At 45.0% G+C, this 18,378-nt stretch overlaps 1 protein-coding gene across 9 annotated transcripts in view; it reads right to left on the bottom strand.

Moving 5' to 3' along the window:
* Window positions 1-18,378, bottom strand: part of TIAM1 (TIAM Rac1 associated GEF 1) — a 460,276-nt gene that overhangs the window by 39,609 nt on the left and 402,289 nt on the right. For all 9 annotated transcript variants that reach the window (XM_033949522.1, XM_033949519.1, XM_033949524.1 and 6 more), the window contains 2 exons: window positions 10,096-10,164; window positions 9,868-9,993 (listed from right to left, as the gene is read on the bottom strand). In XM_033949522.1, the coding sequence (XP_033805413.1) occupies window positions 9,868-9,993; window positions 10,096-10,164 (195 nt within the window). The remainder of the gene's footprint in view (window positions 1-9,867; window positions 9,994-10,095; window positions 10,165-18,378) is intronic.

Genomic DNA, 18,378 nt, shown 5'->3' with positions numbered 1-18,378 from the left:
GGACCACTGCTGCTTTGGGGCACTGAGGGAGGAAAGGTTGGTACGTCAGAACTGCTGCTGCCGCCTCGGGTAAGTAAAGACCCTGTCAGGAGGGCCAAAAGGATACAAAGGAAATGGTGAAAGATGAGGTGGTGGGACTGGGATCAGTGGGAGGCAGGGTCCGGGCATGATAGAGGCGGGGCATGGGTGGGGTCAGAGTCAGGGTCAGGGTATAGGTGGGGCTATTCTAGCACCCGTTACTGTAACGAATGTAAAGGGCTAAAACACTAGTAAAGATTATAATCATTGAGGTAGCTATGAGACGAGATTGATTTGATTTACTGTCTTGATGTACTACATAATATGATGAGGGAAAATTAATAATTATTACAATTAAAGGTTTATTGATTATGTTTTATTTAATTTTAGGTTTTTAATGCATTGTTTTTGTTAAGTTTTGTGTTATTGTAACCCGCTTTGATCATTGGGTATTACGGGCTATAAATTTTAAATAACCCTACTAAACCTTGTTCTGGTCAGCCACACAGTCTGGAGAGTCTAATGAATCATGGAGGGCACGGCTCTGACATCAGAAACAGAAGGAAACAAAAGCATCTAGGCATGTGCCACAAGACCTGAAGTTTGGCACTGCAGTAGCTCTTGCTCTTCAAGTGAAACACAAGCAGCGTACTCAAATAGTGCCAGAAGGTCTACCAAAGAATAATCTCTACTTTTGGAGCCTGTTTACTAAGGTTAGCACAGAATTTATTTATTTATATAAATAGACTCTTTAAGGGAATATCATTAAATGAAATTAAACGCCTTCAGATTATTCAGAATGTTTCCATTACACTTATTACCAATTCTCAAAAGTTTGATCATGTTACACCCCTTTTAAAAAATGCACACTGGCTTCCAGTTATCCATAGGATAACATATAAACTTTGTTTGCTTACCTTCAAATCTCTTCTCAACAAAACACCAGCATTCATATATAAATGCCTAATTCCATATAATTCTGTCAGAACTTTAAGATCAAATGAACAAAATTTATTAACTATCCCTTCACTTAAGATTATAAATACAAGACGCCAATTTATTTTTTCAGTAACCGCGCCACAGACCTGGAACGCTCTTCCAATTTATTTACGAAAGGAGCAGGACCTGGGAAGATTCAAAAGTAACTTAAAAACATTTCTTTTTAAAGATGCTTTTGATATTTAATTTCTTAATACCTAGATCATTGATTTTATTCTATTAATATGCTTTTATTTTTTTGTTCCCTCTTGTACCTTTCCTTTTTTGTTCTGCTTTCCTATATTAAATTGTATTTCATTACCCTTTTTTTACCTTATGTTATGAATATGATGAGTTAATTTTTAACCTATTGTATTGTTTTAAATTTGTTTTGTATTGTATTGTACTGTTCACCTTTCAATGTATTTTAAATTGTTCATCGCTTTGAACTATGATTAAGCGATTCATCAAAAGAATTAATAAACTTGAAACTTATATCAAGTTTCAAGTTTATTTAAATTTTGTTATCCCGCCTTTTCAAAGTTTCAAAGCAGCTAACATTCATAAAACATTTGAGTGGAGTAAAAACAATTAAGACAGAATAATAAAAAGACATCAAGTATTAAAGTGACATCATTAAACAAACACAGAACAAAACAGCAATGACAACAACAACAACTAAGCATTAAAACATATAACTGTACTGACACAAAAAGGAGGGGGAAGAACTACAATATTTTTGAAAGGAAAGAACAAATAAGGATAAAACAAAAGGTAGGGTGGACATAGCAGATTTTCTGAGCAGAAAGGCTGGTCAGAAGAAAATTCTACTATTTGGCTAAAAGAGAACATCCTTAAAAGGATGGTTGCACTGCAAAAGCATCTTCAAAGAGCGTGGAGGGACATAATAAAAAAAAACGTCTAAGTCCCCTTTTGGCCTAAGGCCTTAAACGTTGAAAGTAGAAGCAGGGAAAATGTCCATTATAAAAAAAACGTCCAAAAAGAGGTTTTTTTTGATAATGGCCTGCCTCTATGTTCAGTTGTTTAAACGCCCAGACCACCACTACGTCTAAACTTACACCATATAATCAACCTAAATAAAGCCTAAGCCCCAAACATCCAAAACAAGGGCTTTTAGACAAAGGAGGAGCCAGTCCTTCGTCTAAAAGCTGGATTCTGTAACTGGTGTCTGTCAAAAAAACACCGGTTACAGAATTCCCCCCCCCTACAACGATCCGGGCAGGAGGGAGCCCAAGCCCTCCTGCACTGGCGAACCGCAACTCCCCCCACTGACATCAGGGGAAAAGGGAGCCCAAGCTCTCCTGGCCCGGTGACACCCTCTAACCCCCATCTCCCCACTAAAATACGGGCAGGAGGGATCCCAGGCCTTCCTGCCCTTGATGCAACCCCCCCCCCCCACGACCGCTCCCCCCGAACCCCCGATCGGCACCCCCACCGACCGGTTGGGTCCATGTACCTAAGGCCCCGCCCACAGGAGGGGCCTAAGACAACTGGGCCAATTCCGGTTGGCCCAGGTGCGTCAAGCCCCATCTGTGGGCGGGATTTGAGCCACCTGGGCCAATCAGGCCTGGGCCAATCATTCCCGAGATGGCTGGCCTGTCAGACGGACGGGCTTGGCACCCGTCCGTCTAACCAACAATTTTAAGGTATGGGAAAGGGGGGTGGGGGGGTCGCTGGTTAGCGGGGGGGGACAATCGGGGTTCGGGGGGGTGCGGTCATGGGGGAGGTTGCGTCAAGGGAAGGAGGGCCTGGGATCCCTCCTGCCCATATTTTAGTGGGGGGTGGGGGTTAGAGGGTGTCGCTGGGCCAGGAGGGCTTGGGCTCCCTCCTGGCCGGATCATGGGGGGGAGGGGGGTTGGAGATCGCCGGGCCAGGAGGGCTTGGGCTCCCTCCTAGCCCCATCGGACTCGGCAGGGGGGGGGTTGTTGGGGATCGCGGTGCAAGAGGGCTTGGGCTCCCTCTTGCCCCGATATCAGCGGGGGGGGGGGGGGGGGGGTCATGGTTCGCCAGGGCAGGAAGGCTTGGGCTCCCTCCTGCTCCGATAGTGTGTCTGGGGAGGTGATGTATCGCGGCAGGAGAGATTGGCCATCTCCCCTGCCGTGATGCGATCACTCCTACCTGAACTTCCACAACCCGCAGCAGGAGAGATTGGGCATCTCTCCTGCCGCGGGTCGCAGCAGTTCGGGTAGAGGGGTGATCGCATCGCGGTAGGGGAGATGAGGCATCTTTCCTGCCGCGATGGTTGTGGTGGGGGGGTGGGTAGGTTACCGGGCCGCTGAACTGATTGCGCCAGCCGCCATCAGCTCAGCGGCCCCTTTTTCGGCACTTATACCTGTTTTGACTTGGTGTAAGTCAAAATGTATAAGTGACGACTACACAACCTGTCAAAATCTTTGGTTATACGTGTCGGCCCACCTCCCGCCCGCCCTTTCCCCTCCTCTAAAAACGCCTCTTTTCTCTTTGTGCATTTAGAGGCAGGGGAAAGACCTAAGCTGGTTTTAGATACGTCTAAAACCAGCTTTGATTATGGGTACTTGGACGATCAGGCTTTTTGATCGTCCAAGTACCCATTTAGGCCACTTTTTAGACGTGGGTTTTCGTTTTTTTTTATTATGAGCCCCATAGTTTTTAAGCTTGATTTAAATTTGTCTAATGAATTAATTTCTCAAATATAAGCTAGTGCTGAGTTCCATAATGTGGGTGTGGTGACAGAAAAAAATGCAATTTCTCATAGTATTAATAACCCTTAATGATTAGATTACAAGTAAGTTCTGGTAAGATGAACGGAGTGTACGATGGGTAGAGTGGGTTATAAGGAGTCTATTAATGAATTCTGGTTGCCCGGTTTGTCTAGTTTTAAAAGTCAACAATATTATTTTATAAGTAATACGATGTGAGATTGGGAGCCAATGGGATTTAATCGGTAAAGGTGTTTACGTGATCAAATTTTTTTGCATTATAGATTATTTTGATGGCTGTATTCTGAATTGACTGTAGGCGTCTGACTTCTTTTTTTGTAATTCTGTTATAAAGAGCCTTGCCGGGTACTTTATCAAATTTCCCTATCTGTCCCGGTGGGCTCAAACTCTATCTTGTGTCCCTGGGGCAATGAGGGGATTAAGTAACTTGTCCAGGGTCACAAAGAGTAGTGATGACTACCATGTGCTAAAAAAACAGCTAGTATATTACACATTACATTACTGATTTCTATTCCGCCTCAACCTTGCAGTTCTGGGCGGATTACAAAAGAGACATCTGGACATTTCCAGGATGATTACAAAGAGACATCTGGACATTTCCAGAAGAGTTACAAGAAGAATGGTGTAGTATAGTTTAGGGAAAGGGATACGGCAAGGATTGGGCTATTCCAATGGATATACAATTCGGGATGATGTACATATCTGGCACTAACAGCGTATGAGTGTATTAAGAGGTAGGAACTGGGTGAAGAATGGGCATGAACTGTATAATCTTTACTGTGCACCATCACTAATTTATTTTGATCTTTTATAGTCCACCTAAAACCTAGCAAAACATTCACAATAATAATGCACTAAAAACAGACATATTAAAATTTAGCATGGGCGTACCTTAGTTTACCACAGGAGTCACACTGACCAGCAGTAATTCAGTATCACAGGGAATGACTCTCAAGGTAAAGTAATAACAGAACTTATGATCAACTACATAAGCTGTATTGCTCTGGACACTGGCCCACCTACATGTAAGGCCAGTGCTCCCAGGAAGCCTCTCTTAAAGGGGCCTGTGTTATTAACAAGGCCCCCAGTCCTGGGGGTCTCCCCTCTCCCTAAGATATTCCCAATCCCATGAAGACATAGGCAGCCTGGGCCAAGTATTTAATCCCTTCTGCCCCTATAGCATCCCTAAGCCTACCTTCAGTATTCACTGGTGATCTAGAGATGGTAGGACACGAGTGATTGCCAGTTGCTCCTGTTCCTGCTGATTCCAGGTTTAAAACTGGTGCCCATGACCCCTAGTGAGTGTACTATTAGGGGCCACAGGCACCAGTTTGAAACCCAGAGCTAACAGAGACAGGAATGATTGGGAATCGCTCCTCTCCCACTATCTGTGGATCACTAGTGAATATTGAAGATAGGCCCAAGGGGTCTGGCTTTATGTGTCTTCAGGAAGGAATAGGGGGCAGTTGAAAGCATTGGTGTAGTAAGGGGGGAGGGGGCCGGCACCTCTCCACTTCCCCCTCCCCACCTCTCTCCCTTCCACATCCCTCACGTATCTCTTTAAAAATCTTCACCAGCACAAGCAACTATTCTAACCTGCTGTTCGCATCAGCCTGGCTCCCTCTGAAATTATTTCTGGGTCGCAGGGCCAGGAAGTGACGTCAGAGGAAACACCAGTACAAGCAGCAGGCCGAAGAAGCTGCTCGTGCAAAGATTTAGCGGTACAGGATGGGAAGGGAGGGCGTGAGTGTGGCAGGTGGGTGTAGAAGGAGCAGGGGGAAAGAAGAGAGGAGGGTGCGGGGGGGGGGGGGGGCCCTCCGCCTCAGGCACCGCTTACTCTCACTATGCCATTGGTTGAGAGTATTTTAGGGAGGAGTACTCTCAAAATCAGGCACCTTGTCAGCCCCTTTAAAATGGTACCCAGAAGCACTTGGCCATGTCCAATAGTGGTCCAATGCTCCTGGGCAGGAAAAATAATGCTAGCTTTCAGATGGTGATTTTTTTTTTTTCTTGTAATAATGAAGCTTGCAGGGTTTGACACAACTGTGCCACTTGATTTGCACAATAAAGCATGTACAGTCAAACTTCGGTTTGTGAGTAACCCGGTTTGCGAGTGTTTTGCAAGACGAGCAAAACACTCAGCAAACTTTTGACTCGCAAACCGAGTGTTTACTCAATTTGCGAGCACCCCCCCCCTGATAACCGGCATCGCTCCCCCCCCCGCGCGAACTGGCCCTCCCGCCCGAACAACTTAAACTTACCCCCCCCCCCTGGCACCGGCACGCAGTCACAGATCGTTCCAGTGCCTAGAAGATCTTCCACCTTCTGCCTGCCTTCAGCATGCATCTGCGCATGCTCAAGGACTTCTAATTCTCCCTCTCGCCGAGTTTCCATTATTTTCTATGGGGAAACTCGCTTTGATAAACAAGCATTTTGGATTACGAGCATGCTCCTGGAACGGATTATGCTCATAATCCAAGGTACCACTGTATTTGAATCTCATTATTAAGCAGTCTATGGCACCACTTTTCTCTAGAACGCACACAGAATCGGCTGTGCTCCAGCATTCAGTATGGAGCTTCCAATTATCCATAGTTTTGTACCCACGATGTGGACCAATCTATTTGCATCAACTACGTGATTTGTAAGACTCCCAAGGCAGGCCCATCTGGGCCGAAACATGTACATGTCGAGTCATTGAGTTACTTTTTGGATGAATTAAAGGATCTTTTTGAAATACATCTGAGTCCACCAATTTGTATAGGACATTTCCATTACTTGGCTTGCGATCTTGTGTTTTTGGATTTGACTCTCCTGTGTTATAATAATGTACAGGGTTGCCATTTAATGACAAAAATTGTTCATTATTCCTTTACCCCCCCCCCCCCCTTTAGTGTGGTTTATAGCACCAGTTGCAGCAGTAACAGCAACGATGCTCATGGGAATTCTACGAGCGTCAGAGCTGTTACCGCCGTGACCAGCGCTAAAAACCACGCTACATTTTTGTAAAAGAGTGGGGGGTGGGTTAATGCTTATTAATAGCTATGTCCCTAAGTCCATCTGTGCTGACTACAAAGAAACTTATTGTGCAGTGCAAGAGAATGTGTGCATGTGGCAGCTACAGGAGACATGGTGGGCACACCCCTAACAGTTCAGGGGCAATTCTATAAATGGTGCCCTAATCACGGAGGCCTAGCAATGCCTAAAAAAAAAAAAATTGCACACAAATTTTAGTTAATTGGCATGGTAATTGACCAAACCATTATAAACAGTTAAAAAAAAAAATTAAAAAATTAGTTCATTAGGGTTGCACGTGGAATACCACCTGGCGCCTAGCAATGCCTAAATCAACGCAACAAACGGTGCCTAATGATGCCTACCTGAAAAGTAGGTGTGGTTAAGGGTGTAGAATATGCGTGGTTAACTTAGGCATAGAGAATGACACGTGGGCAAATTTTTCCCCATCCCCGCAGGAATATAATTTCCCTGTCTCGTCCCCGCGAGTTTTGTTGCTGTCCTTGTTCCATTTCTGTAAGCTCAGCCTTAACCACACAAGCCTCAAACACTTATGATTTTAAAGTGTTTGAGGCTTGTGCAGATGAGGACGGAGCTTAGGCATTGGTGGAATGAGGCATTATGACATCACAATCTGAGCTCTAGAATGTTGCCACTTATGATTTTAGTGTTTGAGGCTTGTGCAGATGAGAACGGAGCTTAGGCATTGGTGGAATGAGGCATTATGACATCACAATCTGAGCTCTAGAATGTTGCCACTTATGATTTTAGTGTTTGAGGCTTGTGCAGATGAGAACGGAGCTTAGGCATTGGTGGAATGAGGCATTATGACATCACAATCTGAGCTCTAGAATGTTGCCACTTATGATTTTAAAGTTTGAGGCTTGTGCAGATGAGGATGGAGCTTGCAGGAATGGGGAAGGGACAGGAAAAGAACTTGCGGGGATGGGACAGAAAAATGAATTCCCCCAGGGGATGGGGAAAAATTTGTCCCTGTGTCATTCTCTATTAGGCATCTGTGTTAAGAGCTGGTAAATTAGGCCAGGAAAACCCTGACCTAATATACTGGTGCCCCCTACTAGGATGCCAAGCGATGCCTAAGCACCACTAAGCGTGATTCTATAAGTGGCGTCTAGCGATTGATTGACAACTGCGCCAACTGGCACTTATAAGTTAGGCGCAATTAGGCGCTGTTTATAGAATCATGTCCTTGGCACATTGCCTTTGCACTTATCATGCAAAAGTGTTTGCTGTTAAGTGGAGTAAGCACAAAAGCTTACCATACTTAAGTAAACTGAGCCTTTTGCTTTTAATTAAATATATTTTTAACACACAAATGGGATGGGTGGGTGGATGGGGAGAGAGAGTTTATTTCAAGGATTTTGATTCTTAATATCCTTAGCTTTGTGTTATAATTGTTATGAGCAATTTGTTAAATTTGTTCTCCTGCTTTATTGTATGCTATCAAACAAAATTTCAATAAAAATTTTGGAACTAAAAATATATATATATATTTTTAACAGCAGGATGTGTAAAACACTGAAGCAATAGCCTTAAATATTCTACATACAGATTAATAAGCATACTTCCCCCTCCCCATACCTTTATTTATTTTAGCATTTATACGCCACTTATAGTCTGGCTCACATTCAGGTACTCAAGCATTTTTCCCTGTCTGTCCTGGTGGGCTCACACTCAAGCGTAGCTGGTTTTAAGAAAGGTTTGGACAAGTTCCTGGAGGAAAAGTCCATAGTCTGTTATTGAGAAAGACACGGGGGAAGCCACTGCTTGCCCTGGATCGGTAACATGGAAATGTTGCTACTCTTTGGGGTTCCGGAATCTTGATACTCTTTGGGGTTCTGGAATCTTGATACTCTTTGGGGTTCTAGAATCTTTTGTTACTCTTTGGGATTCTGGAATATTGCTACTCCTTGGTTTTAGCCAGGTACTAGTGACCTGGATTGGCCACCGTGAGAACGGGCTACTGGGCTTGATGGACCATTGGTCTGACCCAGTAAGGCTATTCTTAAGTTCTAATCTAATGTACCTGAGGCAATGGGGGATTAAGTGACATGCCCAGGGTCACAAGGAGCAGCATGGGATTTGAACCCACTACGCCACACACTCCCCATTTAAAATGGCAACACTTTCAATGAAGTTACCGATTTTGCTGCTTTCCCCTGACCATCATCTCTGTGCTGCTCTTCTGAGTTCTGCCACGAAGCACCCAGATCTTACTGTAGGATTGGCATCGCTAGAGCTATGCAGCTGCTAATAGTGGAGGTATGAGCCAGGTGCTGTTGTGACAACATCTCCAGCTAATTCCACTGAATATAGTCTCAAAGCATTAAATTCTGATCTTAGCACCAGTTTCAGTATATAGCCTTCAAGTGAAAAAGCCTGAGCCGAGGCAGTAAAGTCAGACATAATGGTGCTAAGATGACGTTTTTGAAACACATTCTTCTAAGGATATAGGACCACCTGTAAATGGGAAAACTGGATTGCTCAATAGAACGGGCATGCCTGTTCTGAATAATCTTTTAAGTACATTCTAAACTGGAAAAAAAGAACTCTATTATTTTTTTTATAGGAAAAGGCACAGATAGGGATGCCTTCAGATAATAGAAAGTTTGAAAGTACAGTAAGTGTCTATAGGTAGTGGTTCATAGACAACGGTGTGAAAGACAAAGGCGCGCCCGGACAATTGAGCGCAGCGCTGAGGCGCGCGCCGCTCTAAATTACAGTTTTTAAGGCTCCGACGGGGGTGTGTGGGGGGGGAACTTTACTTAATAGACATCGCGCCGGCGTTATGGGGGGTTTGGGGGGTTGTAACCCTCCACATTTTACTGTAAACTTAACTTTTTCCCTAAAACAGGGAAAAAGTGAAGTTTTCAGTAAAATGTGGGGGGTTACAACCCCACAACGCGGCGCGATGTCTATTAAGTAAAGTGGGGGGGTTCCCCCCACGCCCCCCCCCGTCGGAGCCCTAAAAACAGTAATTTAGAGCGGTGCGCGCCTCCACGCTGCGCTCAATTGTCTGGGTGCGCCTTTGTCCCGGCGCGCTTTTGACCTGACACCATAGGTAGCACATCTCATCATGTGGTTTTCTTATATATCTATCTGTCATCTTCTTTACCTTAAATTGCTCAACTTTTTCAAGTTTTTCCAGGTCAGGAACGAGCCTCACTCCATCTTCAAGAGTTTTCAGGAATTCAACCTGAAATTCCACCATTTCCGTCAAGTTTCCAAAGAGAACATCAAGCTAAATTAAGAAAAAGAAACTCCGTGGGAGCTGAAAATCTTGCAAAGATTACAGAAACAATATGAAAAACCAAACACCCAATGAAAAATACTGTTGCCATACCTCATCTTGGGTAAGGAAGGTTTCTTTTTGAAGTGGTTTAAGGTACCTCTCCATTAAGCAATTTAGATCCTGGGGAATAAATTCAGACAAAATTATTCCTTCAGCATTATTCAATTCTCTCTAAAGCAGGAGTTTTCAATCTAGCTATCGGGGATGCACCAAGCCAGTCAGGTTTTCAGGATACCCATAATGAATATGCATGAGAGGACAAGATGGAGTCAATGCTTGCAAATTTATTTCATGCATATTCATTGTGGATTTCTTGAAAAACCAAACTGGCTTGAAAACCCCTGTTCTAACTAGGAATTAGAGTATGTTAAGATTACATGCTACAGTGGTACCTTGATTTACGAGTGCACCGGTTTGTGAGTGTTTTGCAAGACGAGCAAAACATTTGCAAAATCGGCGCCTCGGAAACCGAGCGCGCCTCGATTTGCGAGCGCCCCCCCCCCCGCTAACCGGCACCCTCCCCCCCTGCGATCTGGCACACACACCCCCACCGCCTTCGGGCACCCCCCCCTCCGTGACCTGAGGTCCCCCAACCCACTCGAACCCTCTTCTTACTTCAGTGTAGCCTCCGCACCGGCATCGGCACCAGCATGTCCTGCCGGCGCCCGAAGTAGTTCACGTTCTCTCGAGAGAATGTGAACTCTCAGGCCTTGAGCATGCGCACATGCTCAAGGCCCAGCACAGGAAGCAGATCTTCGGGCGCCGGCAGGACATGCTGGTGCCGGTGCGGAGGCTACACTGAAGTAAAAAGAGGGTTCGGGTGGGTTGGGGGACCTCAGGTCGCGGCGGGGGGGGGTGCCCGATGGCGGCGGGGGGAGGGTGCTAGTTCACGGGGGGGGCCTTCGGGGGGAGCAATGCCGGTTCTCGTGGGGGGGTGGAGCAGCGCTGCTGGCCTCGAGGGGGGGTGGAGGGTGGGAACCTATCAAAGCGAGTTTCCATTATTTCCTATGGGGAAACTCACTTTGATAGGTTCCCACCCTCCACCCCCCCCGAGGCCAGCAGCGCTGCTCCCCCCCCCACGAGAACCAGCATTGCTCCCCCCGAAGGCCCCCCCGTGAACTAGCACCCTCCCCCCCACCGCCATCGGGCACCCCCCCGCTGCGACCTGAGGTCCCCCAACCCACCCTGGAACGGACTATGCTCGTAATCCAAGGTACCACTGTATTTTCACAACTTTCCCAGGCTCTCAAATTGACCACAAAAATGAAATGTAAAGCCCTATTATCCAGCAGGTGACTACCTGGAATGCCCAAGCTACTATTATAAAACATGAGAATAGCCATATTGGGTCAGACCAATAGCCCATCTAGCCCAGTATCCTGTTTCCAACGGTGGCCAATTCAGGTCACAAGTGCCTGGCAGAGACCCAAATGGTAGCAACATTCCAGAACCCCCAAAGAGGATCAAGATTCCATACAAAAACCCAAATAGTGGCAACATTCCAGAACCCCATAGAGCAGGGGTGCCCACACTTTTTTGGCTTGCGAGCTACTTTTAAAATGACCAAGTCAAAATGATCTACCAACAATAAAATTAAAAAACAAACAAACCACAAAGCACACTGTACGCAGAGAAAATATTAATTATCATTTATATTAGGGTTTTTTTTCAAAGAGGTCAAGGCAGATGACTTTAAAATATGCAATGTTACCTCAGTAACAACTATACAAAAATAGACAAATATACCCTCTCGCTTTTTACTAAACCGCGAGAGCGGTTTTTGGCGCAGGGAGCTGTGCTGAATGCCTCGCATCGCTCTCGATGCTCATAGGCTCCTTGTGTTAAAATCCGCTACTTCGGTTTAGTAAAAGGGGGCCATAGTGCAAAATATAGACATCAGATATAAATTCTCAAAACGGACACATTTTGATCACTAAATTGAAAATAAAATCATTTTTCCTACCTTTGTTGTCTGGTGATTTCATGAGTCTCTGGTTGCACTTTCTTCTTCTGACTATGCATCCAATATTTCTTCCCTTCTTTCTGCCTCCTACATGCTTCGTCTCCTCCAGACCTCATTCCATTCCCCAACCATCTCTGTCCTTCCATGAGTCCAACTTTTTCTTCCTCTCTCCCTGCCCCTCCCCTTTCTTTCTTTCTGTCTGTCTCCCTGCCTCTTTCTTACTTTCTTTCTTTCTTTCTCTCTGTCTGTCTTTCTGTGTCCCTGCCCCTTTCTTACTTTCTCTCTCTGTCTTTCTGCCTCCCTGCCTGTCTTTCTGTCTCCCTGTTCTGCCTCCCTGTCTGTCTTTTCTATCTCCCTGTTCTGCCTCCCTGTCTTTCTGTCTCCCTGTTCTGCCTCTCTGTCTTTCTCTCTCCCCAAGCCACTGCCGGGGCTGTCGTCTGGGAACAGGCCTCCAAGCCACCGCCAACTTCTGGGCCAAGCCACCGCAGACGCCGCCATCCCTTCTGACGTTGGAGAGGAAGTTCCGGGCCAGCCAGGCAGCCATTGGCTGGCCCGGAACTTCCTCTCTGACTCAGAATTGATGTCGGGGAGAATGCTTCTGCAGGGAGAGCTTGGGGCGGCAGTGGGGGACGTCGGGGAGAAGAAGGCTGATCGGCACGGTAGATCGCAAAGGCAACGTGAGTCTATCACGGAGCCCGGGATGGGCTCCGCAATCAACTCGTGTTGCCTTCGAGATCGACGTATTGGGCACCCCTGCCATAGAGGATGAAGATTCCATACAGTATCCCAAATAGTAGCAACATTCAGTATTTTTGTGATGAAACAAAGGGTGCTCCTTTGGACGGACTTTGGTGGGATTTGAGGGGAGGGTATGTTTGTTTGTTTTCCTGTTGGTGGAGTTTTGGATAATCTAGATGGCTACTGTTAAAGTGGTGATGGGGAGGGGGAATTATAGGTAATTGCGGTAGTTCCTATGGATGAAGAGCCTCATCAGCATTGGTGTAGGTTAATGTTCTCTCTAGGAAAGATATGCAGGATTGGTTGATTACTGTTGCTTTGATTAATGCTAGATCTGTTTGACAAAAGTTGGTATTAACCATGATATGATATTAGTTGGGAATTATGATATTATTTGTATTACAGAGTCATGATTAATACCTTCTGATTGAGTGTTTGCCAAATTGTGTTGTCCAGTGGGCTATTCCTGGGAATGGCCCTGTAGAAGTGATAAGAAGGGTGGGGGACTATTGGGAACTAGGTTTTGAGGGTCTAGTCAGACTTTCTAGCTGAAGGGAAAAGCTATTAGTTTTTGTATATTGTACTGCCCCCTGCAATGTTACAGGCTAACTGCTCCGAGTTATTGGTGTTATTAGCCTCTATACTTGTTGATTTAGGGACATTATGAGTTTTAAGTTATTTTAATTTGGTTACAGGACCTTTGTCAAATAAATTTATGGATAGTAATCATGTGGGTTTTGATATTTTTGCACCATATCAAAATGCCTCAGATCGTGTTTAGAGCCACACATAGAGCCAACAATATTTTAGATCTGATTTTTCTCCCAGAGAAATTGAAGAATGTTCTGGTTTTGCCACCATGTGGAATGGTCTGATCACTTTTTTAGTTAGTTTTTCATTATGTCTAGAGGTTAATGTTAGTAGGAATGAGACATTGTCTTTTACAACTCGTTCACAGTTTCATGTAATGGGGAGGGAGGGGGTTGTTGAGATCAGGAGCAGGATGGCAGGGAGATGCCACAGGGGGGCAAATAGAGAGTGAGAGAGGGCAGACCTACAGAAGGGGGAGGGGAGATGGATGGTGGACTGCAATTGTGGGTGGGGAGAAGAGGGGACATGGATGGTGGACCAAAATTATGGTGGAGGGAGGTGGAGAAGAGGAAGGACATGGATGCTGGACTCTCAGGATGGAGGGGAGGAGAGACAGTATACACTTTTCCCTCCAGATTCGCAGGGGATAGGGGCAGAGCCAGACCGCGAATGGCAAAAAACCTTGAATATCCGACTCTGACCCACCCCCGCCTCCCCGGCCTTACCTGGTGGTCTAGCGGGCTTTCGGGGCAGGAGCAATCTTCCTACGCTCCTGCCCCGTGCAGATCGCCATTAGGAAATGGCTGCTGTGAGTTCCCGTAGTCTCTCGAGTACTGAGGGAACTTAGGGAAGTTCTGGTGGCTCCATTGGCTGATCTTTTCAATGCTTCTCTAGAGTTGGGAGTGGTACCAGAGGACTGAAGAAGGGCAGATATGGTCCATCTACACAAAAGTGGAAGTAAGGAAGGAGTAGGGAACTACAGGCCAGTAAGTCTGACTCCTGTGGCAAGTAAATTAATTCTGCATTATGCTGTGGTAAGTAAATTAATTCTGTGGTAAGTAAATTAATTCTGATTTCTGTGGTATGGATTCGCTAGAGGCAGGTTTTGTCAGACAAATCTGATCAATTTCTTTGACTGGGTGACCAGAGAATTGGACAGAGGGAGAGCGCTAGATGTAGTGTATTTGGATTTTAGCAAAGCCTATGACAGTGTTCCACACAGGAATCTAATAAATAAACTCAGTATGGACCCCAAAGTGATGGACTGGGTCAGAAATTGGTTTGAGTGCCAGACAACAAAGGGTAGTGGTCAATGGAGATTGCTGAGAGGAAAGGGATGTTACCAGTGGTGTGCGTCAAAGTTCGATTCTGGGCCTCTTCTTTTTAACATTTATGTAAGCAATATAGCTGAAGGGCTGACTGGTAAGCTTTGCCTCCTTGCAGATGATATCAAAATCTGCAATAGAGTAGATACCTTTGGTGTGGAAAGCATGAAGAAGGACTTAGTGAAGCTTGAAGAATGATCTGAAATTTGGCAGCTACGATTTAATGGTAAGAAATGCAAGGCCATGCATTTGGGCTGCAGAAACCCGAGGGAACAGTACAGTTTAGGGGATGATAGTATGTGATGCTCTTAAGGTAGGGCTAAACAAGTTGAAATGGCAAAACTAGGCAAAAACTAGAAGGATGCTTTTGTGCATAGGGAAAGGAATAGCCAGTAGGGAAAAGAAGGTATTGATGCCCCTGTATAACACTCTGGATGAGACCTCATTTAGAATATTGTGTACCATCCTGGAGACCACACCTTCAAAAAGATATAGACAGGATGGAGTCAGTCCAGAGGAAGGCAACTAATGGTTCCTTATAGTTCCTTAAAACTCTTTACTCTATGTCACAGAATATCCTTATTATACCATCCCTGAGGCTAATTAATACAATGAGATCAAACAATTTTGCTGTGACAGCACCCTCCCTATGGAATTCCACGCCTAATTACCTACGGGCAATAATAATAATAATAATAATAATAATAACAGTTTATATACCGCAGGACCGTGAAGTTCTATGTGGTTTACAAAGATTAAAAGATGGTACAAATTAATTGAACTTAATAGAGGTGAAAGAAAGTGCTTAATAGGTCAAGAGAACCGTTACTGAAGAGAAAGAGATGTACGGGTCAGCTGTCTAGATACTTCAGGAACAGATATGTTTTTAGGCGCTTCCTGAATTCCTCATAAGTAGTGGGCGAAAGCAATTGTTCTAGATCTTTAACCCATAATGCTGCTTGATGTGAGAGAAGGTGTTGATGGTGTTTTTTGAGTTTATATCCTCTAACTGGGGGGGAAACGAAGTTCAAATGTGAGCTTCTCTTATGCCTGTTGGCTGAGAAGGAGAAAAGAAGTCAGTTATGTATTTAGGGGCTAGTCCATATAGTACTTTTAAGCAGAGGCAGACGAACTTAAATTTTACGCATGCCTCCATCGGTAACCAGTGCAGCTGTCGGTAGTAAGGTGTCACGTGATCAAACTTCTTCAGCCTGAAAATTAGTCTGACCGCTGCATTTTGCATTAATTGTAATCGTCGCATATTCTTTTGGGAAATTGCTAAATAGGTGATGTTATAGTAATCAAGTTGACTCAGTACGAGGGATTGTACCAGAATTCTGAATGCTGACATATCAAATGGATCAAAGTTTCCAGAGAGTGAAAAAAACCCTTTCTGATTAAGGAGTCTACTTGGTCTTTCATGGTTAGGCATTGATCAAGTGTTACATCCAATACCTTCATAGTAGTCTGAATAGGGTAACTAAGATTATTGATGCATAGTGGTGTTTTGGTGTCAAGCAGATGTGGCGAAGCGACGAAGAATTTCGGTTTTTCTGAATTAAGTTTTAGCTTCAAGTCAGTCATCCATTGCCCATCAAATTTACTGCTTCTGATGCCTTGGGAGTAATTTCCGAGAGAGCGTTAGCAAATGGGATGATGATTGTAAAGTCATCTGCGTAACTGAATAATTTTATCCCCAGTTGGGTTAATTGCGCACCTAGAGAGGACATGTAGACATTGAAAAGCAATGGGGATAGCGGTGACCCTTGCAGTACGCCAGATGGATTGCTTCATGTATCGGAGAGATCATAATTGAAACGTACTTGACAGTAAGGAAGCCGCGAAACCAGTTCAACACCTCTTCCCTGATACCAGTAGCATCTAGGCATTGTAGCATTTTCCCATGGTCCACTAGGTCAAAGGCAGAGCTCATATCAAATTGCATGATCAGGGCATTCAGGCCCTTGCTAAACAACAGACGCAGATTATCTAAGATAGCCGCAATTACTGTCTCAGTACTGAAAATCGGATTAAGTTTCATGTAAGGGAGCGAACTGATCAAGATATTCCATCAATTGGGTATGTACCAATCCCTCCATGATTTTTACAATAAATGGAATGGATGCTACTGGTCTATAGTTGGTTACCAGTGCTGATGATTCTTTACTATTTTTTGGAATTGGGGTTATTATTATGCGACCGTCATTAGTGAGGAACTTCCCATTTTTTAGGTTATGGGATAAGTAATTCGGCAAGTAATTCGTCTCTGTGTTTCTAAATTCTTTCGGCTGCTATTTAATGATCCGCTTCCAATCTCAGAAGTTATTTTCCCAGAAGTATTATTATAGGTCTCTCTGAATGCATATTGTTGGTTCATTGGCTGCTTAATCACCCCGATGAAACTGATTTCCCCGACTGTACCAATATATCTGAGGCTGATCGTTGTAGGGAGCCAGTGCAGTGTTGCAGCGTCAGAAATGGGAACGTCTCCTCTTTCCCACAGAAGCTGATTTTTGGTTACTGGACTAGTGGGAAATTATACACATTGTAATTGCCAAAACATCCATAAATACAAAGCACACCCAGGAGTTCACAATACCCTAGGACAGGGGTAGGGAGCTCCGGTCCTCGAGAGCCGTATTCCAGTCAGGTTTTCAGGATTTCCCCAATGAATATGCATTGAAAGCAGTGCATGTAAATAGATCTCATGCATATTCATTGGGGAAATCCTGAAAACCCAACTGGACTACGGCTCTCGAGGACCGGAGTTCCCTACCCCTGCCCTAGGACATATTTATTTATTTATTTAATTCGTTTTCGATCCCGTTCTTCCCAAAGAGCTCAGAACGCGTTACAGATTAAACATACACAATATACAGTTAACAGGTTTCAATTTATCACAGTTACCGAACAAGTTTTTATCCTAATTCAACACAAACTAGGGATCAAATACCAATATCCATAATATACAGTTTACGGGATAAATTTGACATAGTTACAGTGCAAGATTTATCAATATAAGTCTTTATCCTTATGTGATACATATCTATATACAGTGGTACCTCGGTTTACAAGTGCACTGGTTTGCGAGTGTTTTGCAAGACGAGCAAAACATTAGCAAAATCGGTGCTTCAGAAACCAAGCATGACTCGATTTACGAGCGCCCCCCCCCCGTGATCCGACCCCCCCCCCCAATGCGATCCGGCACCCCCCCCGACGCAATAGGGGACACCCCCCCGCCACTTCTTACAACAACAATAAAATACATCAGCTGTACCACGCCGAAAACATCTGTTCACACCATTCGAGGACCACGCTTCCCTCCCTGGTCCAACATGTCTCCCCTTCTCTCTCAAAGCTGCTTGCCCACCTCTCCTCCTCCTCCTCCCGTCAAACTAATACAGCACCTGAGATTGCCCACCACCAGCCCTGCAATTTTCCTTCTCCAGCACACCATCCCCTCAGATTCACTGTCTCTCCCTCGGATACGTCCAGCCTTGGCTGAAACTGGAAGTTGCGTCAGAGAAGGCAGGCTGAAGGATATTTGGAAGACTTTTGCGCCAGAAGAGAGCGGGACCCTGGAGAAAGGAAGCGGCAGGATTTGTAGCGGGGATCTGAAAGACAAGGTGGAAACAGAGTGTAACACGGGAACGGGGATTTGCTGGAATTGAAGGTACAAGCCTCTCGGTGATTAACTACCTACCAGGGCTCCTTCAA

The sequence above is a fragment of the Geotrypetes seraphini genome, chromosome 6 (assembly GCF_902459505.1).
Source record: "Geotrypetes seraphini chromosome 6, aGeoSer1.1, whole genome shotgun sequence".
NCBI classification, from domain to species: domain Eukaryota; kingdom Metazoa; phylum Chordata; class Amphibia; order Gymnophiona; family Dermophiidae; genus Geotrypetes; species Geotrypetes seraphini.
Note: the sequence above shows the minus strand (reverse complement) of the source record. Positions and strands in the feature narration are given on the sequence as shown.